The sequence below is a fragment of the Oryzias latipes genome, chromosome 21 (genome assembly GCF_053564925.1).
Source record: "Oryzias latipes strain Hd-rR chromosome 21, Olatipes_Hd-rR_3.1".
NCBI lineage: Eukaryota > Metazoa > Chordata > Actinopteri > Beloniformes > Adrianichthyidae > Oryzias > Oryzias latipes.
In genome coordinates this window covers 28,764,353-28,792,082 of record NC_136257.1, presented here as the reverse complement: position 1 = coordinate 28,792,082, position 27,730 = coordinate 28,764,353, and the positions used below count along the sequence as shown (strand labels likewise).

The 27,730-nt window shown below is 37.4% G+C and overlaps 1 protein-coding gene across 2 annotated transcripts in view; it reads left to right on the top strand.

Annotated features, from left to right (window-relative positions):
- col4a1 (collagen, type IV, alpha 1) overlaps positions 1-27,730 on the top strand; it is a 64,621-nt gene that overhangs the window by 18,758 nt on the left and 18,133 nt on the right. For both annotated transcript variants that reach the window (XM_078939007.1, NM_001177472.1), the window contains 20 exon segments: positions 15,950-16,003; positions 18,430-18,519; positions 19,897-19,941; positions 20,040-20,084; positions 21,281-21,343; positions 21,428-21,481; positions 21,613-21,639; positions 21,721-21,795; positions 21,931-21,993; positions 22,138-22,173; positions 22,271-22,309; positions 24,401-24,490; positions 24,606-24,641; positions 24,717-24,776; positions 24,882-24,917; positions 25,004-25,048; positions 25,161-25,193; positions 25,361-25,421; positions 25,546-25,581; positions 26,962-27,108. In XM_078939007.1, the coding sequence (XP_078795133.1) occupies positions 15,950-16,003; positions 18,430-18,519; positions 19,897-19,941; positions 20,040-20,084; positions 21,281-21,343; positions 21,428-21,481; positions 21,613-21,639; positions 21,721-21,795; positions 21,931-21,993; positions 22,138-22,173; positions 22,271-22,309; positions 24,401-24,490; positions 24,606-24,641; positions 24,717-24,776; positions 24,882-24,917; positions 25,004-25,048; positions 25,161-25,193; positions 25,361-25,421; positions 25,546-25,581; positions 26,962-27,108 (1,135 nt within the window).

Below are 27,730 nucleotides of genomic sequence, written 5' to 3'. Positions count from 1 at the left end.
TGTAAAGGTTCAGTTCCCTAAGTAAAGCTTGTCCATTAAAACTTTAATCATAGAGATTAGTTATTTTCATTAGTTATTTTAGGTCTTGGACTAATGCCACCGAACTTAAGCTGTTGGAGCAAACCAATGCTGCTTTGACAGGAGATGAAAATTTGATGTTTGCATCATGGAAACACCTTTTTGCACTGGAAAGCACGGTGGTGGGGATATAATGGTGTTTAGGTGCATGGATAAAAGAAACATGTTAATATCGGAATATAGACATGTGGTCCTAGTTCTTCAGGATTCAAACATGTCTTCCAAGAAGACCTGAAATGGGTTTAACTCTGAGAAACAAAAGCTAGGGTCAGGAGAGATCTTTTCATGGGTACAGATTTTTGCTCAGTTGAATGTATTAAAAGTTAAATTTTAATGGATATGCAGATCATAGGATTAGGAAGATCTGGGAGGATCTACTATTAAAAATGTCTTTTAATATCTAAGATTTTTTTTTTTAAATTTTTTATTGAAAGGTCCCTGCAGATCACTAACATGGACATTTAAAACTACAAAGTTATAGCTGATTTGCATGATCCAAATATTATTATTTTTATTATAACTCCATCCATACATGTTAAAGGTCTGAGGTTAGTTTAGTATTTACAATTAAACTGCAACACAAACTGTTTTCCTTAAAATGCATGAACTCTTGCTGTACCCATTTAAAATGGTTTGCGGCAGTATTAACGAGCTTAATCATTGTGGCAGACCTCACATTTATGTCGGTTATGCGTGTTCGACAGCTGGAACAAAACCTTGAATGCTTGCAGTTTCATAGAAACGTCTTGAGCTTCCCAGAAGTTTGGCTTAGCTCTGTCACCTCAAAGAAAAGGAGTCAGGCCAAAAACACACATGCATTGGGGGGGAACCAGAGACTTGGATGCCAAAACTGGAACTTTATAAAAAGGCAGTTGTTGTCAGCAAGTTGTAGTGCAGCAATAAAGGACCAAACTGAAGCGAAATATATTACATTTTCTTTTATTGATGGTGAAAGTTCGCTCAAATTTCACAGAACGACAGCAGAGGATACTGAACTTATCATCTTCAGATGATTCAGACAGATGCTGTTTGTTGAACTACAGCTGCATCATGCAAAACCTGCAAAGAGTCAAATTGCCAAAAGATTGCAATATGAACCGCAAGATATCACTAAAAGCTAATTTGGCTATTATTGTGTGTGTTAGGAAATCGAGACTCCATAAAAGAAGGACACTGGAAACAAAAGAACTTTAATTTTTGGATTATTTTATACTTTTCTTTGAATTTAAAAACATAAAATTTGTATATTTTTATAACATTATAACAATCAACAATCATTATAAGAACAATCAAGACAGTTTATCTTTTTTTTTTAACTTTTTTTTTTTTGAAGCAAATATGATCAACATATGGTGACTCAGTCTAATGAATTCATCACGACATGTTTCCATTTTGGCTGAACATTTCTTCAACGACTTTGTTTATCTCAGCGTTGATCATTTTTTATCGGATATGATAGAAATCTGTGGGAAGTTCTGCTTTGATCCAACCAAAGAAGAAATCTTGGATTAAAGAAATGTTGCAAGTGACTGACAAGATGAGAGAACTGCTGGGAGACGTGACTCAGGCAGTCGGGATCGTGCAGCAGATGCATCTCATTTCCTGTCTGAAAACCTGATCTTTCCTCCTCTGCAGTCACACACTTAAGTCCCACTACAATCATCTTTTGATCTATTTTAAAACCCTTCCCAGTCATCTTTTAATTATGATTATGCCATTTTTAGGCAAATAAAAAAAAAAACTTGTGTAGTTTTCTAGGACATAGTTTCTGCAGAGTGACAGTTCATCTCTTCCCGTTGCTAAGAGCTTGGAGCAGGGAGCTTGGGTTTTCTCTACTTTACAAATAAGCTCTTTTTCAAACAGATTTTCTTTCGTCTGCTCCTGATTTAGAATGACTTCAATAAAAAAATACTCAGAGCTTAATTTTCATTATACATGTCCTTCCATCATTAGAAAAATGTCACCATAACAAGTTATAAACACCAATAAGTACCGGTAGTTCAGAGTAGGTCTTTAAGAGTCTCTATGCTCTAGTGCTTGAACATACATAAAAAAACTCAAAAAATAAGCTTCTGTTGAAAGCAAAAACCAATTTAGCATGAACCTATGTAAAAAGATTAAATTGCAAGGTTTAAATGGTGAGACCTTAAGCACACTTTGAATTCTCTTTATCTGTTTTGGCAGAAAGATGCGTCATGTACTTTGTGTAGTTTGTGCACGATAGCATGCAGCTTCCCAACAAGTCAGTGTTTTGGATCAATAGAGGCTTGTCTTGTTTTATCAGTTGCACATCTTCATAGTGGGCAGGCAGGAGTGGAGGGTTCCATCTGCGCTTCACATCATCATCTCGTCATAACTTCACAAGACGTAGTCTGTCTTTTCAGGTAGAAAGGACCTGAAGGGTTGATGTGAACAGCAGGGTATGAGTGGGATCCAGCTGGACTCCATGAATATTTTTCCTGTCAGACCAGATGCTTTATTCAGCTTTTTCTAGTTTTTGGTCTTGTGGTGTTCTCTTCTACTTTCTTTTACTACAGAGAATACTTCATACTGTGAGTCCTAATGAGTAGTATTGATTTGTTTACCTAGGCACGCTGGTCTCATAAAAGTGCACATCAGAAGAAGAGTAAATTGAATAGTTGGTCAAAATATTGTAGATAATTTCACTTTAAGAGCCTGTGAAGTATGTGAATGTACATCAGATGTGGTGGTGATGTAGATAAGGTCTGGTATGGAAACTGGAGGCCAGCACAGAGCAGCTCTGTGTTTTATGTCCTATCAGCTAAAGTCTATGGCCCGGGGCTAAAGAGTTCACTTAGAAATCCTTTTCCATGTATGTTGGTTTGTGAAGTTAAACACAAAAGCTTTCTTTCTCTTGTCTTATACAGTTTCCGGACATTCTCATTCTTATCTGTATCCTATAAAGCCCATTGTATTACGGAGCTAGATGCAAACTTTCAGGGGGGTTGTTTCCTCTGAGAGGATAAATGGCATGTGAGAGTTTAAAACTCTGTGCTTAAATAACGAGAAACAGAAACTCAGACACACAGACATTAATTGTCAGCTCCCTGATGGAGTCATTGTTGAAAACAGGTTTTCTTTGCATGAATAACCAGCTAAATTTCCCTTTTTGAGTGAGAACAAGAAAGAGATGGATTTGTTTTCCTCTTTAAATCCCATACTGGGGTTTTTAGAACTTATTAGTTTTTAAAATGGAACTCAACTCTGTACATGTTTTAAAAACAGGTATAAATCTTAATAATTTCAGGACTCTGTTGGACCTTTCATCTAGATGAAGGCTGTCAAACTCCAGGTCCCAAGGCCAACTGTCCTGCCTAATTTCACATACCTCTGCGTACTCTGCTTCTGTACATGAACACACCTGATCCAGATCTGGCAGTAGATAGGGAAAGAAAATCTAAAAAACACTAGCACTGCTTTGATTAATTTGCCAAAAAAAAGACAAATCAATAAAGTAGATCCAAAATATATGATAAAATTTAAGGAAAAGGTCGGACAGTCAGAGTCAGGTTTAGTGTTTAGCTTAAAGAGCTGCTTTAACATTTTGTTTACAGCAAATGTATTATTTTTTTGTTGTGAATCAGGTTACTACAAGGTCAAAATCTGGTTAAAAGCTAACGTAAACCATCACACATCAACCTGTTGGGTAATTGTGCATTGCAAATGTATTTAGCTCACTTCATTTAGCACATGCTTCCCCTCAAAAAACATAAAAAAATTCATACAGCCATCGTTAAAGCGGCCACTTCCAATGAAAAGTCTAGGTAAATTTGCGTAAACAGGCATTCTGAACGCTAAACGTGTGGCCATTAAACGCGCATTAAAACATAAGCAGGTCAAACTTTGACCAATCAAGGACTTAGATTTGGTAGTTACGTATGGATGGCGGTTCTTTCACGTGGCGTTACTTCACGGAAGTGCCAACCGATTGAAAATTGATCATGAAGGAGAAAAATAAATATTTGTGTTTTTTGCCTGGCTAGAATTCTATGACACTGAGTCACTCTTCCAACTGTAGGTGGTGGACATGCGCTAGTAAACAGTAGAAAATTAAAAAGAGGAGGAAGAAGAAGACCTTTTCTGATTGTCAAGCTCGAACACCATGAACTGTATCTCTGTTCAATAATGGACACTAAATACAATGTGTGTCCGTAGCTGAAATGGCTTAGTTTCAAGATGCTTTGTCATCTTAAATTATGTAGGATGCTGCGACAGCTCCAGCTACAACAAAGATCTGCAATAGCTATCTAGTGATCAGCTGCACATTTAGAAAGTGACGCCACAAGAAATATTGAAATAATTGCAGAAGTGTCTCCTGTTATTTACCAAAGTTGATAGAGAATCTGTAAACAAACATGTCTGTCCTGTAACATCTTTGCAAATCAGCTTGTTGAAAGACATTCTCTTCATGCACAGCTTCAAATAATCTCTGCAGCTTTCACTTTCAGTCTTGTTTAACTCCCCAGCATGCCAGGTTAAACTACTTGTTTCGCTGTTTTATATACAATGTGTTCGATTTGTATGAGAAACTTCCAGACTGGAAGTTTCGAGTCACCCCTTGAGTCAGAGAGGTCACCCCTTGTCCTCATGAGTGTTGGTTATTCCCCGATACTGGAGCACTCTTGAGAGATGCCAAAGTGACCCAGCCTTTTCTTGTCTTTGTGCGCATAAAAGGCAAGGAAGAGGCCTTCCTCCTCACTGAAAGAATGGCTTCCTCAAACCTGTATCCGGTGGCAAACTGGTGCACTTTTACGCAGGAGCCAGTGGACGAGTTGAAGTGCACGCAAAGTCAAATGGTTTTTGCTGAAATAAAATTACCATTAACTAAGTAATAGTTGCCTTCAGTGACTCTTCATCACCTGGAAATAGGAAAAAATATACCAGTAGCTTTTTCTCTTTCTATCTGATTAGAATGCAAGAAAGTGTAACAATTAGTTTAATTTTAAGTTTATAAAAAAAGGTACTAAATTGCTGTATGTACAAAGACTACAACTGGAGATGCCCCCCATGAACCGTCAGATTATCAGCAGTCTGTCTAAATTTGTTAACAAGGCAGCATTTTTTCCACATGCACATACTTAAAAGCCCAGAGACAAGCTATCACCTCAATCTTTAGTTCAAAAACTCAATGACTAAGATCTAAATCCCTTCTGATGGCCTGGAAAAAGGTGGAAGGTCAACACGATGACCTCTTGTGGGGGTCACAAGGCCGTTGGCAACAGGATGCCGATTTTCTGACCAATTAGCTTGTGTTATCTCACCAGTATTGTTGTTTTAAATTTTCTGGAAGCCCCAAAGACCTAATTTGATTTCAGGCAGATAATCCAAGTTTTGGAATGAAAGAATGTTTTTTTTTTCTCCAATTTTTATCAACAATATCAAGTTACATCAGTGAACACTGACATGGCCAGGTTGTTCCACTTCCATGTTTGGAAGGAGCTGTCTGCCTAGAGCAGTAAGGTAGCACATGGAAAATGTAAGGGTGGGAACATTTGTTATCACTGATCACACATGTAGTAGAAATCATGTCATTGACAATGTGTAAGGAAAAAGCTTTGAAAGGTTAGCATTAGATGGGATGCATCATGGGAGTTTGTGTTTTTGTCCATTTGTATAATTATCAGGAAACATTCATTAGTGTGTTTGGCCTTTTAGTCCAGTTACCTTTAGTAGTGACAGGATAGCTGTTATTGAAGCGCAGGGAAACATAGGAAATCAGAGTTCGATTCCTAGGGTGTGCAATGAGCTACGTCCAGTGTGGGTCCTTGGGCAAGACCCACACTAGACAAGTCTAACTATGTAGTCACTAGGGGGCTACAAAAGGGAACCCTTATGGACCCCAGCATGAATAAAACACAGGATTATATCAGAAACGACGACATCCGGCGTAAAACTCTCTGCCAAACCATCTTTGGAAAAGCTGTTTCACTGTGACATAAGGACAGCTGAACATGCTGAAAAGTTACCTTTGTCATTTGGTTATGTGATTGAAGAGTCTGTGTGTTTGCCTAAACATTGTTACATTTGCATTTTTAACGTCCTCTTATGGATGATGTGTTTATGGATGGTGTGTTTAACTCATTGTATATAAAAAAACTGAACTGGGTGACTCCTCCCCTTCGCGTCCCAAACAGGAAGTACCCACTGGTTCCAAGAAGCCAAGATCCCATAGACTTCTTTTGAGAAGTAAACAGTCATTATATTTTTCAGAATAACCATTCTTGCCCTGATCTCAAACATGTTCTTGATTATCACAGTTTTGTTTTTATGACATCTATTTCTGTAGTGCAAGTTATTCAAGTTATAAACCGACCAATCAGAAACCTCAATAAAAGTGCATGGTCTCACGTTTGATTTCATGCAGATCACTGCTTGCTGATAACATCTTTCTCCAACGTGGTGGCCTGCAACATTCCAAACAAAAATACCAAAAATAGTTTAGTAAAAAAACAGCAATCCCAAAAGTTAAGGTTATATCATTGTGTTCTATTTTTTCCTCCAGGTCTCTCTGACTGAAGTTTGTCTTGATTGATTCTTTTTGAACGGTGAGCAAAGAACACCATCCTGCAGCTGAAATCGTTCAGCTGTGTAAATAATCAGTGCACCCGGGTGCTAACACGGTACGTCAGTGTGTGCTTGAGGGAAATCTGCCATCCCAGAGGGATGAGTCGGGTTTTTAACTTGGCCCACATGCGGTCAGGCTAATCTAATGAAATTACAGTGGACTTCTGCTTGGGAAGCTGCTGAACGTTGGTCATACGATGTCCTCAACGTTGAAATGCGTGTAAATGTTGTTTTTTAGCTGTATAGGAACCCAACACTCAGCAGTCAATTGGCCTCCATCTGATGACAGCTAACATTACCAAGGTCCACTCTTGTGTTGGAAACACACTGAGTTCAAATCTCCATAACATGATCCCAATTGTCCCAAAAGAGCTATTTTGTACGTTTCCTCAAGATTATTCATTTTTCCAACTTTCAGAGACTCTCCCAACGCCTGGAATCCATTTTGTTTATACCCTTTGCAATTGGTGTGTGTTTTCAATTTGGTTTGGTATGAACCATGTGTGTGTTTGTGTGTGAGAACAGCAGATGCATCTGCTTTGGGTTACAGAAGGCCCAATCTGTTTCAGTGCCGTATGTGAAAACCTCCTGCCTGCAGGCAGAACATGCCTTACATCATGTTGGTCTGAGCTCTTCGTGGTCCATAAATTTTTACTACACCTTGCCTCTGTTTTTTTTTCCTTCATACACCCACAGCCTATTGCTACTTGGGCTTTGTTTTTTTCTGCTTAGCTGGTGTGTAAATATTTCAAAATATGCTGAGAAAAATAACAACCTGAACCTGCTGATGTCATGACTTTGGCTCAGTTTATCGTCTTTTTGGCAACAAGGCATTCTTTACGTTGGTAAAAAAGGATTTGCAGCTTTTATTTTCATAGCTTTAAAGGCAATTTTGTTTCTTTTCTAACAGACAGAACTAACTTTGTCACAAAGACAAGTTCTTCCCTGTTGCTTCTTCACCTGAACAAAATAACTTGATGAATGTTTCAGGGCTTATTATCTCCAGGATAGACTAGTTCACCAAACAAACGTGAATATGTCGTTCCCAATGTTTCCATGTGTCGAATAGAACTTTTTAAAATGCTTCCAAATCTAAAATTGTCAAAATGTGACTTAGCAGCAAAGTGACAGCTGTAGTGCCCACTGGAAATGCAAAAAATCCAAATGTAACCAGACTTTGAGTTCTTCCAGGAGTATTTAGCAAATGTGTAGCAATTATACAAAATATCACTCACATCTAAGTAAACTTTTGACTTTTAAAAATAAACAAAGTAATTTATGTCGAGGAAATGCTTTAAGTCAATTGTAAAGAAATAGTTGTGTTTTTATTTTTATACGAAACTTTTGTTTACAACTTTGTTTAATCTTTTTACTTTTTCTAAGTTTATCTAAGAATAAAGATAAGTTTTGTTTTCAGAAGCCACAAAACCATATCCAAACTAAGAAGGAAGGCCATTTTCTAGAACTTGATAGCCACTTTGAGCTATTTGTTTGGATTCTTACTCATTGCTTTGTTAGACCTAGAGCTCAATCTGCAGGGATACTGGTGATCATCTAAAGCCTCATGTCGCACATTCAAAGCCTCAGTGCATCCGTTTATGTTAACTTTGTCTGTTTTACTAAATCAATGACAGTTGACATCAAACAGCTCTGGTTTGTGCACGTGCAGCCCACCGTCACTCATGCATGATTGTTTATGGAGCACTGTGCACCCGCAGCCTTGTCTTCCAAGTATGGCATTCGGTCTGAAAATCCCCCCTCCTCCTCGGTTATTCTGTCACCTTCTGAACCAGAGAAGGCCAGGAATGTCAGCGAGCAGAGCGATCGATTGCCTTCGGTTTATTTTATTTTGTCCTCGTGTGTATAGCTGTCGTGAGAACACTGTGTTTGTTGTGAGCGGGAACTCCATGCTCTTGTTTACTTCAAATAAAAACAGCTCTGAAACCACAGAGGAGCAGAAATGGATAAACTGAAGAAGAATGATTCAGCGGAGTGATATCAGCTGCTTTTTCCAGTTTCGCATTACAAGCTATTGTCTCACAGCACTGTAAAGGGCTGCCAAGGACGTTTTATGAGGCAGAGCTGTCCTAATTTTCCCCTTATGGTGGCTATTATCTGTATTTCACCACTGTTTGGGACTTTACGGGTGACTGACGCAGATTAAACACGTACAGGAGGAGGACCCTGTTTGATTTCTGCCTGTTCTTGAGTTTTAAAGGAAATATGACTCAAAAAAAAGGTTGCATAACTTCATAACTCCACACAAGAAGACTTCAGTGTTTGTGTGAAAGTTCAACAGCATGTTAATAACTTAACAATGCTGCACAATATTTACTGTTGGGATACAAGGCTTGAGTCTCATCGGATGTCATTAAGGGTAATTAGATGAGCCGCCACGATAAGCCAGACTGCCAAACGCCCAGAACATGGAGCAAAAATTAGACATAAAACTATGTGATGCAAGAACATGGCTGACATGGGCTGGCAAAGCTGGAGCTGGCGTGCCACTTTCTAAACTGAACTCTAGAGAGGAAAACTTGCAGCCAAGCATGCAAATCATGCTCAGCATCTGCTGATTCATCAGCAACATTAATATAATTATAAAGGGAAAACTTTCTGCTCATCAGCAAGAAGATTAGTTACATTTTCAATGTGAGATGCATCAACTGAAACGCTTGAAGTCGCACTGTCAGACTTATCATTTTTTCCCCCCTCTAGACTTAAGTTTAAGTGTTACTTGACTATGTTTGACGTTGGTAGATTAAAAGAAAGGATGGTTGTGAAATGGCTAAACTTTCCTCATTTTAACGTAGAGCCCCACCAGGAAACCCCAGAGGTTTGTAAAATACTTCAGCAGCGGTGGGAGTTATGACGTGCAGAATTTGCCAGGAATGTGATGCGGTTTTCAAAGAACAGCTTGTCAATAACATTGACCAGATGTTTGGGCAACGCCAGCCGCCCTTAACATGGAGACAGAGGTGCAGTGAAACAGCTGCAGCCGTTGGACTTCAGCGCTCCATGAAGCAACTGGCAGTGCAGACTGAAAAAATGGCATCCGCATTACAAAAAGACATGTTTACAAATGACAGTTTAAAATGAATAGAAACACATTTTTTTCATATTTTTTGTTTATTTTATGGCAGTTGCCATTAGTTTAATTTGATTTTAACAAACATCTATTTTTAGATAGATTAGAAAGAATGTTGTGCAAGTGCATCCGCCTGTCCAGGCCTCTTTATGTCTGCTAAAGGCATCAGAAACATGTGGCATCCCTGTGATTCCAGTGCAGCAGGAAGTTGGTTGAGTTAAAGGTGAATTGTTAGTCTCAATTTTGTTCTGGAAGTTGGTTTTGTTTCTTAGTGATATGTGTCAAATGTGTCCATCAGGGGTCAAAGATTGAGCTCAAAATCTTTGTGCAAACTTTTTTTTTTAGTTTGATTGTTGGCTTTCTGCATCTGCTGGTGTTCTATTATTGATTAATGTTAAAGACAATTGTTTCTTGTCAAAAAGACTTTCTTGTGTTATTGCAGACACGTTTGTCAGTTTACCCCTTTCTTTCCCTTTCTCAAAGTTCTCATCTTTTCCCAGACCACTGTTGAAACTAGGAGTATTGTTCTTCCTTGGATAAATAAAGGTTAAATAAAATAATATAATAAAGGACCCCGGGGATATCAGAATTTTTCAGGTTAGGATGTAATATGGATTTTTCCTTATACTAGTCGTTACACAATGACTATCATTCCAATTGTACTTTCAAAGTAAATTCTAGTAAAATATAGCCTCATGTTGACTCTGGATTTTCCAAAATCAAAATTTCCCCACAACAAAAATCTAAAGTGATCCAAAATGTCTTTGAAGTACACCAACATTCAGAGAGCTCAGGTCTTAAGGTATGATAAATGAGCTCAATGTTAAAAAAAAATCTTTATTATTGACTGAAAAATAAACGAGTCCCATCAAAGAGAAAGCAGAACCTTGGTCATCACACAATAAAGAGTTAATAATGATCATTTTCCTGGAAAACAGAAAACAGTTATTCAAAATGTTAAATTGCAGGAAATAAAATTGCTTATAACTGAAACAGATGGACAAAGTGGGTGTTAATTGACCCATTTATGTGTATTAAAAGCATTTGAAGTCAGTTTTTCATGTCTGTGTTCATCGCCATCTTTGCTGCATGTGACGCCAAGAAGTATTTCCAAAAATGGGCAAATGGGAGGGACAAAGCCTGACAGGAACTGCCCAAAAAATCTAAGAATGTTTACTTTTATGTTTTAATAAAAAGACCAAAACTTGTGTAAAAGGGAATCTTTAAAAACCCACTTTAATGAAATTAGTGTTTTTGGTGTTTAAAACAAAATGTTGTGGCATTATTTTATTTATATAGAGCAGTGTTTTTCAACCTTTTCTGAGCCACGGCACACTTTAACCTTAAAAAAAATCCCGCGGCACACCAGCATCCAAAAAGTTTTAAAAAAGGAGAAACTCAGTCTGTATTGATCTACAGCCCCTCCCTCCACAGTCTCACATGCATTTTTGAGATAATTGTTGCAGAAAAAGCTGGAAACTGCAGCTGTTTTTTTCTAAAAGATGCAATAAAAGTTAAGTTAGAAGATTTAAAAACAGTTTGAAGTGTGTTCGTTGGTTTCAAGACGTTTAACAACAGATCTCCTTGTGCGCTGTCACTCTCTCAACCCAATGCATCATGGGAGATGTAGTGCATAAAACGGCCGGCGGAGATCGCTTTTCAGAGCTTCATTGTTTTGTTCACTTGTTCCACGGTCTGATACCGGACTCTGTGGAAAGCTACACCGCTAAAGACGAGCTTTAGCTGCTATTTTTGTTAGAACTGAGCGACTTTACGAGCTAAATCGGGACAAGGAAGTGAAGACTTTAACCACTTCTGATTGGTCAGACTGATGACATGTGATTAAGCTCCCCAAGAATGATTGGTGGAGACAGTTAAAGGGACGGGACTTTTCCAAAATACAGCCGGAGCTGCAGCTGAGTCGTGGTAACGTCATTCTTATCAAAATGTCTTTAATAAAATAAAATAAACGCAAAGAAAAAGTATTTTAGGATCTTTTATATTCCTAACTACTCAGTGTTTTATCAGGGCCTGTTTGGATGAACAGAGAGCTGAAATCCTGGAGATGGAAAATGTTGTTAAATCAGCTAATGAGGGCAATTTCTCCACGGCACACTTGACCATCTCCCACGGCACACTAGTGTGCCGCGGCACACTGGTTGAAAAACACTGATATAGAGCATTTATCTGAAAAATGAAGCTTAAATTGCATTTCTGGGTATTTCCCTTTAAAATCGTTGTGAATCAGGAGCAGATGAAAAAAATCAGTTGGAAAAAAAACTGTATTTGTTAAGAAGAAAATAAACTAGTCGGGCTACAAGCTTCCTGCTCCGCTCCATTCTGATGCAGCCACTTGCAGACAAATAGATCCATGTATGTCTCTGTTTTCCTCATCTGAGATGGAATCTGGATCAAAACTTTACAACTGAATAACTCCAATATTGCTGACCATTTTGTTTTTTGCCACGGTAATGTTTGGTTGGGGTGTGAGGGGCTGTAAGCTAGTGGGAGGGAATGTAAACAAGAGAGCTCTCAGCAACAAGGAAGAAAAGGGAGGGCGGGGCGCCAACAGTCCCGCCCACAACTCCCAGCTGTTTTTATGTAGGCTGAAATTGGCCGAAGCGTAATTACAATTGATCAAAAGATGATCGGAGTGGGTCTTTAAAGTATAATACATTAAGGAAAATATTTAGAAATTACCATTGGAGTTATATCATTAAAGCAAATAAAAGCTTAAGAATAAAGCTAAAAGAGTGGAAATGTCTTTATAATTTCTTTTACAATAATGTTAGTCTGGTCATGTGTGGTCCAAAAGCCCCCTACTGGTCTCTTGGTAAACTGACCTGGCTCCAGTCACTGTATTTTTAATCAAGCAGGAAGTCAAAGTGTTGTTCTTTACAAATGAATGTGGTTTTTCATTGTGTGGGTTCACCTTAAGCACAGTTCAGGGCGTCAGGTGAAAAGATAAACTACTGAAAGTTGAAACCGATCCTGACAGTTGCTGCTTTCCTCAGTCAGCCTGCAAAGCTTTTATCCTGACATCAGTGGGAGGTCTTTACCCGTTAAAGGAAGCGAGAATCTTGCTGCCATTGTGATGGATGGAGCCCCTTTCTACTATCTGTTAAATCTACAGACAGACCACGCTGCTGCCAACACGGAGACGTCTTGGCTTACTTGGGCTGAATCTCTGCTACTCCAAATACCGAGGTCAGCTTTATTTAGCTCAAAAGCATTCAGAGCAGTTTTACCTTTTGGAGCGTTTAAGCTCACGTCGGGATTTCTGCACCGGCATCTTCCGCCAGCACAAACAATATTTACATCTGGCTTTTCCTGAGCTCGTCTCAGCTCCAGACTTTAGAATCCACTGATGTCAGAGGTTTCAGGCAGGTGTTGTTGAAATATCAGGTCTTTGAGGAGAAGATTTCGTCTGATGTCATGCATTTAACATTTAGCACCAGCTATCCCTTTCACATTCTGTGTTTTTTCTTTCTTTCTTCATGTCTCTTACCTCAGAGGTCTGTGTCTTCTCCTCCAAACCATCTTCGGTAAACAGTCCCAAACACTCACATGTACACACTGAATTATGATAAGGCTCTGTTTTGAGCAGTGCCCAGTAAATGTAAGCAATCTGCCCTAACACATTGCAGAGATTTTCACAGTTTGGAGAGATCCCGGTCTGGAAATGACCTCAGTATTTGTCTCAGGACACGTGCAGGCCCTGAGGTTTACTGGATCTGATTCGGGGCTCAGTTTAGTCACCACCCTGTGATCAGGTCGTTCTGCAGAAGATCAGGCTGTTAGAATGATAAAAAAAAAGATTTTATTTGCAATTTCAGTAACATTAAATGCGAAAAGAGGATTCAGAATGTCTTATTTCAGTTGATCTGATAGTCAGATGATAGTCAGATGGCAGGGTCATGTAAATGTGATGCTTCTTCTGGATGGATTTTTAATGATTTGCTGCTCCTGTTTGACTTTTTCCCCCCATGAATTCTTGGGAGCACATCAACAAATGAATGCAAATACCCATCAAACTGCTTTAATTAACTATCTCAACTTAATTTAGCATCTACTTGAAAGCACACAGCAGAAGTGAAACATTTATTTTTGTAGAAAAAACAGGAAAAAGGAATCCAAACTGTAGGACTAAAAGTATGGAACAAATGTTTTATTTACTGAAAGGATGTTAAGTATTTCAGCCACTTTTTTCTAATCTTTGCCTACCATGGAACAATCTTGTCTGTATGTGAGAAAGCTCTTTATCCAGCACACAAACAGAAGTGCTATCAGAGCCCTCATCCCTCTGTGTACCTGAAGACCCATATATGATACGATCCACTCCGGTTTGCGAGGCTGAGATCACAAGCCAGGATCGGTTGTTACAGGAGTCATTAACAAGACACACTTTTTGTGCAGATGTCATGTGGATCTCCTGCCATCTTTCCCATCTGTTGTTTGGGTTTATGATGAGGCGTAACGGATGTCGAAGAGGAAAAAGAAAAAAAAAAATCAAAGGAATAGGAATTTGATCTACCTGCAGATTCTTTGGAGATCTAAAGAGATCACAGGCGAGGGGTTTTATGATGTGTGTTGGTGTGAGGTGCCCCGGTCACGCCCTCCACCACGCAGGAATGTCTGTGGGGTTAAGTTGTGTCTGAAGGTGGGTGACAAAAGACACAAAGAACAAGTCTGAGACATGGATAGGAAAAAGGAAGGATACGGGAGCCCAGAGCAGCTGAGAATTACTTTAGCGATTCGGTTGAGATGCAAACCTGTAGGGTCTTTGCTTTGCCATTCCTCAACTTTTTTTGTCGTTGCAGAAAATCCTATTAATCCAGCTCCAGGAGCTGACTTTTTAGCAAGCTATAATCAAAACCACATGCTATCTTTTCCCCAAGCCAACATTTGTTTCCTTGTATTTCTATGATGACACTAATCTGATCTGAAGCAGGTGTTCCCAGAGTGACATGAACAAAAACCTAATAAAACAGCAACAGTATGGAGCGCTTTGGGTTCAAAGTATGAGGTGGAGGTGTTTTTAAAGGGCTGGATTGTCAAATTTCATGATGTGATGGCCACACCAGCAAGGATAAGTGGAGAATAAGAGCATCTGCTGTAAGTCCTGGGACTGCGGTTGCCGTGGTTTCCCATGGTTTACACAGCCACATACTGATTCAGCTAACAGGTATTTCGGAATGTAATAAGTGGCTGCGTCGAGATTAATGTGGAGTAAATTAGGAATGACCTGTTCTGAATGTAAGGTTGAAAGGTCAGACAGGGTGATTGCAATTAGTTATGGAGCTATTTGTTGATTTTGTGTGAGAACGAGAGGCAGACTGAAATATTCGGGGTTAGCGTGGCTCCCTTCCCAAGACAGCACGGCAAGTCCGCGGATCTGACAGGATTTTGGCCGGCAGCCTTACACGTGAGTCCAGCAACAGCTGGGAGAAGGAGAGGGAAGAGGAAAAGAGGAGCAGTGGAATGAGCCAAGACAGTGCAGAGCCAGTTCCCAGGCTCCGGCCTCTGGAGACCTCAGTAGAGAGGAAGCAGGGTGGGGGTCGTGGATGGGTGGGAGGGTCCAGACCAGCTGCAATGATGTGCTACTGCTTGCAAGAACTTTAACAAATAGGTGTTTCTTTGATGCATAGGAAAATATGACTGCATCTTTTTGAATTTTAAATCAACTAAAAATCCAAAAATATCAAACTAAAACCAAATAGTTTGCTTTTATACTTTTAAACCCTTTCACTTTTGTTCAAAGACACATCTATTCAGGTTTTTAGGGCTTTCAGAGCTGGTTTTGCCTTCTCAGATGGACAGAAACACTGATCAAAATGATTGCTAATGCTTTTAACCCTTGGCTATCCTATGACCCCACCCTTACTTTGACGTGTTCTCCCTACCATGACAAAGGTGGATAAAGGTGGAAAGATTTCATGTAATCCATGGACACCAGTGAAGATCACAAATCATTGAAGAAAAAAGGTTCAGCACACTGTCTTGTGGGGTCTAGATGACCCCACTCCCAATGTTAAAGTGCCTAGGATAGCACAAGGGTTACAGTTACAACTTCCTGCTGCAAATGGGGTTTTCTACTGCCCCCTTGTGGTTCAAATACATGTATTTATTTGTTTGTTTATGTATTTATTTATTGGTGTCAAAGTGCCATCTTAAAAATTTGTTATTCTTCATTTTCAGGGTTGTGGAGCATCCTGTGGAAAATGTGACTGCAGCGGAGTGAAAGGAGATAAGGTGGGATTTTTTTTTTTCTTCTGTCATTTGATTTTATGCAATTCCATGCAGAACTGAGATGGACTGAAGAGCAAAATAAATAAATAAACAACTGCAGACCAAGTTATGGACCAAATGTGTACCAAAGCTGCATGTAATAGATGTACGACCACAATCAGAAAGTGGACACTGTTAGAAAAGTAAAAAAGACACCAAATACATTTGATCAAAATTCCTATCCTCCTTCTCTTTTGCATGCCAGCTTTTCTACTGCCTTCCTTTTCTTTTCATTCTGACAGTGAGAAGAAGAAATGTACTTAAGTTTTGGATTTTTTTGTTTGTAATGTTTGTAGTATTGAGGGCTTTAAAGTCTGCAGTATTGCTGTATTTTAAAAAAATTAAAGAGCCACTCCAATGAAAAGTGGACTTTGGTGTTTTCAACCTTTATGTGGCATTTTCTCGTTATTGTGGACATGTTTAAAGAAAATTAAACTCAAAACTGCCTTTCTGAGTATTTCTTTATTGTTGTGAATCAGGAGCAGAAGAAATAAATACTGTTTCATAAAGTTTGTATTTGTAATGTAGAAAATTCGCTCAGTGGCCACAAGGTTGCTGCTCTGCTCCATTCTGATGCATCCACTTGCAGACGACCATGTCCATGTACTTCTTTGCACCAGTAATGCTAGGCAGGGGGTGTGAGGGGCTGTAAGCTAGCGGGAGGGTATGTAGTAAGAGGGCTCTTAGCAATGGAAAGTGGAAAAGGGAGGTTAGTTTGCGCTAACTGTCCCGCTAAGAACTCAGGGGCGACTTTCCAACGAACTGCTGCCACTCTGTAGAAACTATGTCCTAGAAAACAAAACAGGTTTTTTAATTTTGGCTAAAAACTGCATAATCATGATTAAAAGATCACTGAGAATGATTTTTACAATAGATCAAAAGATGGTTGGAGAGGTACTTTTTTCCTTCTTTGGTCAAAAGTTTATAGATTCCTTTGTCATGAAAACCATTGATGCACATTGACTTCCAGATAATCCATCCCAGAAGCCCCAGCAGTCAAAATTGTATCCGCAGAATATCCAAATAAGGATTGAGTTTTGTACAACTGGTTTGAAATGACCATTGTTGATGGAACCTGCCGTGTAATGATTTAATAATGTTTACAGTGAAATAACTTTCCTATGTTGTTCTTGATGCAAAGTTACTTGACTGACAGTCAAATCAGTAATTTACCCACATCATTTATTTTAAATAACTTAATGATTCTTGCTTGTTGTTCCTGATTGCAATCAGATATTTTCTAATTTGGAACGTTTTTTTTTAATGTGTTGAAAAGCTACAGGGCAGCACTGATGGTTTAGACAATCAGTTGAGTTTAAACTGTCTGCAATCAAATTCCTTTAGAAAGTGTCTCTCGGGTCTCCAACTTGACTGTTTTTGGCGTATGACTGCAAACGGAGTTTGATTGAGCCTTTGTTCTGTTTTGATTCGGCTTTGAGTAGAAACAGAGAACACTGACGTTATCTCAGCAGCACAAAAATGAATTTAGTTCCCCCGCATCTTTGGTTTCTGAAGAAATTGGTCTAATGACTCCAAACAGTTAATAGATTTTTAAATAATTACTTAACAATGTAACATATTTCTTCTCGATCTGCTTAAATATTGAAAACAATGAATAAAAATACAGTTTTTGTTTAACTGCCAGTTACCTTTGTTCCCTTGAACTCAGACTTTACTTGTTTTCTTGCCTTAGTTTTCTTTTTCAGACTATTTCAGAATCTTATCAGGCTGTCAGATATTCAGCTTGAACCAACATCAAACACAGTTTTAGGCTGAGTTCACAGAAGTCTAGTAGACCACTAAAATAATTATAACCTTGAAAAACTGATGCAAGGTTTTGAGCAAAGACTGATGGTAAATTCAGATTTTTTTTGTTGCATTATTGAAAACATTATGGTAATTTTTATAAACTACTGTGAACCAGGAACTGTTAAAACCTACAATAATTATTTTGTGGAAGTTTTTCTACTAACTTTGTTTAGTATTTTGTCAGTTTTCCAACTTCTCCCGATGGAACATTGCTGCCACCTACTGGATAAAAATGGCATCTCTTTGAGTGAAATTTGCATTTTATTTCAAGAAATACATTTTACTAGCTGTTCTTGTTTGGTTTACTTTTGAAAGAGATAACAGAAATTAACTTATAAGAAAATTTTTTAAATTTTACTTCATAGGTCCTTATGTAAAGATGTATCCAATTCGTAAAGAGTCATATCATCTACCTTTTGGACACACTATTTATAATTTCCTTAAATATTCTAATTTAAAGTAATCAAACTTTTTCATAATGTTTAAAGAAGCATTATTTTACCTTTGAGTATTGTATTAGTTACTGCCTTAATATTTGATGCTTGTGTGTGATGTCATTTCCTTTTGTCTGTGCATCACAGGGGGAACGTGGATTTCCTGGTCTTCAGGGCAACATGGGGTTTCCAGGAATGCAGGGACCAGAGGGGCCTCCGGGACCAATTGGATCCAAGGTATGTGCACACCTTCAACTACAGATACAGATTTATACCTGAATGAGCAAAAGCAAACCTTTATATATAAAGGTTTTAATTATTATCAATGTAATTGAAGGAAGTTTGAATTTATTCAAACTCCTATAGAAGGTCTTCGTCTTTGGAGAACCGAAAAAACAGAAAACTCATATTATTGTGTTATTTTTCGAGGTTAGGTTTATATATTTTTAAAAATAAATTTTAGGGTAACAGAGTAGCTTGTGTTGTAAACTAACCAGGAGATATTTTTCCTTTTGAAATTACAAAAACAAATAATGGATTTTGGGATGAATGGGATGAATTATAACATTTAGGTCATAAGGTTATGAGATTCTGTTTTAAGATGCATTTTTTTTCTCTATCATTTATGTGTTCTTATTCGGATGAATTTAAAACAGAAACATATTTTGATTTTTTCTTTTAAACCTTCGCTCTCAAGGATTTTACTAACCTTACAAAGATCCTGACAAAAGTCAGTGACAAAGAAAATACTCCTATAGTGTGCCTTTATTTGTGCCTTTAAAGATCTGTAGACATTATGAACTTTTTGAGCATCTGTAAGCTTGAAGGCCATCATGAACATTTTTTGGCCCTCATCAGGCTGCCTCCACATTTAACCAACAAACTTAAACTAGTCCTTTGCTAGTTTTAAACAATCTCCTTACTGTGAACACAATTTTGACACAACTCTTCTTCTTGCTGTTTCAAAGCTGCAGTCAACAATTACAGAAAGCAAAAATTTTATATGAATATAATTGAATGTTAAACAATTGTACAGGCTTCTGCAATACTTAAATCTAGGACAAAGAAATACACGAGGAGTTCCACAGGGCTCCGTTCAGCAGTTCAACAATTCACGCTCTGTTATTTTACATTTCCTTTTCATGGTTTTAACGTGGTTCACTCATGATACATCTGTGAAAATTTCACGTACAGATCGCATCTTTTCTCCCTTATATTTAACCTATATTCACATATGACCAATGTTCATCCGCACAATATGCACAAAATGTACGTCGTGGCTGTGTGATGCAGCCTTCAGAAGCAATACAAATGGATGCTACCAAAGTCTGATGAAATAAATGCTTCCTGGCATTTAGACAACAGCAGACCCAAAATCTGTTGGATCTGTTTACTACATTTTATTTACCTTGCAATACGTGCAGCTCTTTGTCAATCTGAATCCTTTTACTTTTGAGTTGTGCCACAAATTTAAGGTTTTAAGTAACCCCTAAAAGGTCCAATGTCACAACATATTTGTTCTGTTAAGGTATAGTTTTTCATTTATAAAAAGGTATTTTAGCTTTTTAATCTGTTTCTTGGTAAGAGCTAATCATGATGTAATTTGCCTGATAGGGGGATCTCGGTGAGCCTGGAGCTCCTGGACTCAAAGGAGTGCGGGTAGGTCATGATTCCTGCTAAAAAGCTGTGCTGAAACTAAGACTTTCAGTGATTTCATCAATGTTATTGCTGTAATATGTATTATTGTGATATTGCAGGGTCCTCCTGGTCTGCCTGGTTTCCCAGGTCACCCAGGGCAACCAGTAAGTATCACTGATGAAACCTTGGATTTTTTTTTGATTGTGTAACACTTTTATTTGTGATTTAAACAGTGTTTTTATAAACATTTTATTCAGACCTCTAGGACATGTCCTTATTTTGCCTAACATTTTTTGAAGCAAATGTTGCTCATTATGGAAAAAAAACAGGAAAAATCCATCTTGCTCTCCATTGCTCTTTTGTAGTTTTAATATGCTTCCTTTATGTGGTTAAATGTTAAACAAATATTTTTAAAGACTTTTTTTTTCTTTAGTGAAATATCAGTTAAAACTAGATACATTTGTGCAATATTCTGTTTTTTGTGGTTAATTTGGATTTTTCAAAACATCAAACATTCAAAGTAAAACTTTTTTATGTGACTTTGAAGTCGATTTTAAATGTTTAAGAGTCAAACACTGGCACAAAATTAAAATCTGCCATTAAAGAATTGTAATTCGAATGAACCTTCTGCCTGAGAGTTCTCTTTTTGCAGAGGAACATTCTTTGACCTTACTGGGGATTCTGGGTTTTCCCAGAGAAGAACCTTAAGATTCTGGTAATGATGAAGTTCCCCCATGAAACACTCTAAGATTCATGGCTCTGACAGTATTTCCATGTGTCAAACATCTAATGGGCTTAAACTCGACCCGTCCTCTGAGGGCGAGGGTGCACTAAACAACAGAGAGCAGCATCAAACCCAACATTAGATGTTCTTTTTTTTTTAATTGAATCACATGAGGATATTTTAAAAAACAATCAAAGCTTATCCATCTTCAACATTATTATCATGCAATGTTGAAACAACTACAGAGGTATATACAAACCCAATCAACAATCTCAAATCTTACACAAAAAATAAAGAAAAAAATCAAATTAAATTAAAATAAAATAAAATAAAAAGTTTCATGGATATGGAGAAGTGAAAATAAGTTAAAAAAATGAATACTGGTTTCTGGTGCGCACTACTTTCTTCTCAACTTATAATTCCCTTTAGGAGTTTCATATGAGGGCTTTAGTCTAACACCCTAAATACATTTTTTGACACATTAATCTCCATGCTGTTCAGTATTCCACCACTAGAGGGCATCCAAGGGCTATACAGCATGACTTAATGGTGAAAACCCTTACACCCCAATGAGAGGGGTATCAGAAATGTTCTCCGAAAAAAAACATTGATGTGAATTTTTTTCTGTTGTCTTAGGGCATCAATGGGCACGATGGTCCTCCAGGTCCACCCGGTATCCCAGGATGTAACGGAACTAAGGTAACTACAGTCTCATTTTATTCTTCAAAAAAAATATTTGTTTAATTTTTGTGTTCATTGATGGTCATGGTTTTTATGTTTCAGGGGGATAGAGGAACAGATGGATTTTCTGGTTTTCCTGGCCCTCAAGGACCTCCTGTAAGTAAACTTTACCTGTGGGATAAACATCAATGACCCGTACAAACACCAATAAACAATCAAGAATCATGTGGCCCAAAGTGGATTCCTGCTCACAACTTCTAAATATATCTTTTTGACACTTCTCTCAGGGAATCCCAGGATTTCCTGGAATGAAGGTATTCTTAAATTCCCATTTTAAACATTTATTTGGCTGTTTTTCCAGTTATTCAGTATAACGAGAGATTTGTCTCCCACAGGGAGACCCCGGTGGTGTGATTGGGTTTGTTCCCACGAAAGGAGAGAAGGGGTATCCTGGCTCACCTGGACAACCAGTACGTGTCATTTATATGTTTCTGCACATGTGGTTCTGTGTTTTTAAAACAAAAGGAGTCACAATTTAAAGCATCATGTTCAATCTAGTTTTTATTTTGTGTTTAATTTCATTTTATTTTGTGTTTTAATTGCAGGGAGCAATCGGTTTTCCAGGACCTGTCGGACCTCCAGGGCCCCGAGGATATCCAGGGTTAAAAGTGAGTCTATCCTAAAAGGCACATGGTTTAAATCTAAAATTTCTAAAGTACCGACTTCAGGTAAAAACCAGCAACTAAGAAAACAAACAAACACATAATTCCATTTCCATTATCTTTGATCAAATACTTATATACGATTGGCAGGGAGATGCTGGCCCGCCTGGTCCTCCTGGAGAAAAAGTAAGAACACTTATTAATGCAATCATTTATTATTGTTTCTTTATTAATATGTCTTTTTTTGGCGGAGATGTGACAGGAACTCTAACTTTTTCTGCAGGGTGACAGATTGGCTTTTGTGAGCGCAAAAGGAGATAAGGTGAGTTTGTTTGTTAAATACATATAAATTAAAACAGTTGATTAAAAAATTTGATGGAAAAAGTCTTTTATTCTGTTTTTGTACAGGTTTATTACTAAGTTATTTTTTTCTGAACTAAAGATTCTCCTCAAACATTTTGACGTCTGTCAGTTAAAAAAATAACCAAAACTAAACAAAGATGGGTCAGGATGTGGTTTAATCTGTTTTTCTTCCTTAAGTCATACTAGACATGAATCATCCCACTATTTACTAAGGGATCTGAAAAAAATAATTAAAAGTAAAAGGTCGTCTATTTAATCTTGCTGCATCTTTTATACACAAACTATTTTATTCTCTTTTTGCTTTTCATTTTACAGAGAAAAGAAATGAACACAACACTCAAATAAAAATAATCCTCATCAATTGATTGGAAATATGGCAACTATTAGATTGGAATTGATTTATCTCAAGAAGTCAAAACAAAAAAAAAAAACAAAAAAAGAAGAAAAGCAAAAGAGATATGAATCTATAGCTGCATAAAACTTAAGATGATTTGTTTGAAAATAAAATAAAATCCACATACACACAGACGTAAATGAATCCATTATAAATACTCCTAATCAGAAATAGACACATTAGTGCTTCTACATACAAAACAAGACACGTTGGATCCATTAAATGTGAAGTTTGTCAAAACAGTTTAGGAAATTGCTTGAAAAGTAGTTGGAGGAAGAAAACGTATCCTACCCCTAAAATTCTTTATTTACCATTTTCACCTTTTTTTTTCATTTTCTTTCATGTTCCGGTTTGTATTTATTCTTATTTGTTTATTTAACCCTAGAACACTTTGGCTATAAAATGTTACACCATCACTTTTGCTGGATAATTTCTACCCGATATAATATACCCAACAAAAAGCACTTAAATAAAAAATAGATAAATCATGACAACACATGATAAATTAGAGTGGTTTTCTTTTATTTTCAACTGTAGCATGTGTTTAAAATGAAAAAGAAAAACATGGGAAGTTCCTAAAAAAAAGCTCAAAAATTACTGAAAAATTCAGAATTTGAGAACAGAAAATTCCCCAAAAATAATAAAATGTTACTAGAAACTTGGTCTTTGGTCCACCCATTCCTGGGACATGTGAGACTTCCCTGGTGAAGGCGCAGACTCCCTGACATGCGACAGATTGAAATTTATGTAAATAGTTTATATATGCAAGGATTTACAAACTAATAATCCCTTTAAATAAATACTTTTAAAATGTTTTACAGATTAATAAAATTAGACATAGTACTAAAAAAATGAAGGAAATTGGCAATTTTATGCAAAAGAAATCCCCTCTATACATCCATTAATCCCTTTATATAAGATGTAGATATAAAAAAATATTAAAAAGTAAAAGAATAAAACCCATTTCTCTGCAGCCCCTACCATCTTTCTTTTCCACCTTTTACGTCCCTTCATTGAAAATCCCATTTGTGTTTAATGAACCAAAAGGAGTTGTAAGTGTAAACAGCGATTAAAAAAACCCTACAGTGTTTTTTCACTGTCTGGTCACAACTAAGATCTTTTTCAAATCGCTGTTTTTTTATCTGCTCCTGATTCTTCACAATTTGAGTAAAGAAATACTGTTTCAAAAACAGTTGTCGTCATAGAAGACTATTAAAATTTTGCAGAAACAATTTTTACTTATTACAGTTTCAGTATCAGGATGGTGGGCTTGTAACAAACTGGAGTGCTTAATAATTATAATTAGTTGCATTAATCTTTATTTATTTATTGATTTAGGTCAAAGTCAGTGTTCTTGTCACAGTTGAACCAAGTTACAGATGTGGTTATTATGTTAAATGATAACAAATATAATTCCATTATAAAACTGTTCACATCAGATGATTGTTTCCAAAATAAGCTTCCAGACAATTTCAAAATAAAGGCATAAAATAAATGTTCACAAATGTTATCTTTCTTAACTTATCTTATCTGCCTTTGCTGACGTTTCTGTTTAAGAAGCATATTTGTCTTTGTTGCTGACATTTTGCCAAATACAGAGGTTGACGTTTGCCTTTTTGTGTGTCTGTGTGTGTGTTTTTATTTCGATGTTTGTAGGGTGAACCGGGACTCCAGGGCCCACCCGGTCCCCCCGGCCCTTATCAGGAAGCAGAAGGAACATCTACAATCATTATAAAAGGACAGCCGGTACATATTTATTCATTAAAAAATGAAAAAAAAATTGTTCATAAATATATTAATCCAGCATCTCTGGTCACACAAATGTCAGGCCATTTTGCTTCATGCTTTTATTTTTCCGTAGGGTCCACCTGGAGATCCCGGTGACAGAGGAGAAAAAGTTAGTGTCCTGCTTTCAAGTGTTTTGCCTTTTGTTATTGTTTACTGGGGTATTTATTTGTTTGTTTGTTTGCAGGGCTTTTGCCTCCCTTATCAGCATGGGATTAAAGGTGAACCAGGCCAACCTGGACCAAGAGTAAGCAGCAGTATCTCAGATGTCAATTTTACAAGATTTGTCTGTTTAATAACAATAGAAAATAAGGAAGTTCCCTAACAAAACTCAATATTTTTTCAAATTCAGGGTAAACCTGGAAAAGATGGCGAGGACGGTCAAAGGGTAACACGCATTAACTAAATTTACCAAACTGGTTTTAACTTTTTTATTTCAAAAAATGAATTATTTACCTGGAACATATTGTGCAGGGGGAGACGGGCTATCCTGGGCCTCCAGGATTCCCTGGAACCCCAGTAAGTAATTCAAAACTCAATAGAGGCTCATCTTTAAGCCTTTAATAAGAAAATGTGTGCAGCTCAAAAAAAGGGTCATGATTCCATTAGTAAAATCTGTCTTTTAATGTAGGGGCAAAAGGGGGATCAAGGACCACCAGGATTTGTAAGTAACAGTATTGATGTGGCAATATTGAGTAGATTTTTAGCTATGACGATAATTTCTTAATTTATTTCTGTCTAAAGAGTGTGGTATTTATCACTAAAAATCATTTTCAGAATGGCTTTTGGGTACATACCAGTGTAATGCAAAACCCAAAAACCTGTTTTTAGGGCGAAGGTGCACCTGGTCCACCTGGCCCACCTGGTCTGCCAGGATTTCCAGGCGAAAAAGGTAAACTGATGTTAATAAAGACCATCAGGTGTTTGCCTGCATCATCAGAAATAACAGTCCCTTATACATTGAACCTATTTTTAGTAATCTCTGGGAGTTTCATGTATTTTCTTCTCCCCTACAGGTTTTCCTGGTCCACAAGGAGAACCGGGTCCAGCAGGTAAACTACAGCCGTTCTTCACTGTGCAAATGTCTGTTAGACAGGTTTATTTCCAAAACAAAACAAAGGGAGTCGATGGCGTTCAAAATAACAGAACTTTAAGGTTTAAAAAGATGTTTTTGTTAATTTTGTTTACATTATTCTGTTTCATATTTTTCTAAAATTGTACATTAGGGCTTTAGTTCAGCAGCTATTTTGTGACATGGAGTTAAATGGTAAATGGCGTATACTTATATAGCGCTTTTCTTCCTGCAAGGACAAAGCGCTTTACAGTCACAGACCCATTCACCCAGTCACACACACATTCACTCACACATTCACACTCTGGTGGCCGCTCCGCTGCCAAACACAGGCGCCCGCCCACCACCAGAGGCAAGGTGGGGTTCAGTGTCTTGCCCAAGGACACTTCGACTCATGGGCGTGCAAGGCGGGAATCGAACCTGCAATCTTCTTCTTCTTCTCTTTAGCAGGAATTCAGTAAACACACATTTTCCTAACTTCAGTCACAAGGTTTAACAAGCCTGACAGTTGTTGGAATACAAAAGTGTAGAGCTGAATATGTAACAGTGAGTTAACCATTAAAAGCATCATTTTTACTTCTGTATGTTGAATTATCAAGAAAATGAAAAAATAAACTTTTTGTGGGGTCGCCATGAAAACAAAATCAGACAAATGTCTGTTAAAAAGTTTAAAAAAACTTGAGATGTATTTATTTTTGTTTTAAAGTTCGGTGTCTTTTAATGCTGATGTGGTTGTAAAACGCCACATAATAATTACTTACTGAAATACCCTTAGGTTGGTTTTCATGGAAACTTTAATTTTAGAAATCCCCATATGCGTTTGAGTGGCCAGTCGAAAACAACAACAACAACACAAGCCCCCTCTCCAATAATACACACATTTAGACTCCAATAAAATCAAAACAGTAAAAAATAACCACCTTTTTACAGTTTTATAAGCAGAAAGCTAAAAAAAATAAAAATCTGAAAGGGCTTTAACTCTTGCCTTTTCAGAAATTACTTTTTTCTGCTAAATTGGACTTTTTAACATTTATCAGTGGGAAATGGCTTCTGGCCAAAACTGCCCCTCCCCTGGTCATTTGAGGAACTGCAACATTTGTGCTTCTTTGTTTTCAAACTTAAGATTTGTGTGGGATTAGCAAAAATTTTGTTTTTAGCAGGATGTCTTTTTTTTCAGAAATACAAAATTCTATAATTCATGAACAAAAATATATTATTACTGTATTTTAAACGTCTGACTTACTGGTTCAATGGTCATCTTTGTTTTTGCCAAAATTGTTAGTATATTAATTTGATAAAAAAAAAAAAAAGTTTTCTGGGCTCTAGAAAAGCCACCTTTGTGATTTCTTTTCTGCTCTAGGTCGTCACATTGAAGGACCTCGAGGAGAACCGGGCCAAAAAGGCGATGTTGGGCAAAAGGGTGACAGAGGGGTATTAGGAGAGTCTCTTCCTGGACCACCGGGACAACCAGGGAAAAAAGGAGAACCTGGACCGCCTGGCCAACCTGGTAAGGCATCACCTAGTCTGGACTCTATCGTGTTCAGTTGAAACCAGAAGTTTACATACGACACATAAAAAAACACATATGCTTTTCTTTTTCACCGTCAGACATGAAATTAAAGTATACTTTTCCTGTCTTCTGTCCTGTATATGTCAATTACAATTAACAAAATTGTTTCTATTTGCTACATGTCAGATTAATGAGACTAGGGTTTTCTTTAGAACATTTTTTATTACTTTTATCAAAGTCAAAAGTTGACATTCATTTTATTAGTGTTTGGTACTATTGCCTTTAAACCGCAGTACTTAGGTCAAACGTCTTGGATATCCTTCCACAAGCTTCTCACAAGGTTTGGTAGATATTTTGGCCCATTCATCCAGACAGAACTGGTGTAACTGAGCCAAGTTTGTAGGTTGCCTTGCACGTAAAAGCCTTTTCAGTTCTGACCACAAATGTTTAATAGAATTTAGATCCGGGATCTGTGATGGCCAGTCCAAATTATTGACTTATTTCTCCTTAAGCCACTTTTGTACATAGTTTGTACTTTTTGCTGCGGGTCATTGTTCATCCATTTGCGCCTAAACTTCAACTTTCTGGCTGATTTTTTCAGATGTTGCTTCAATATTTG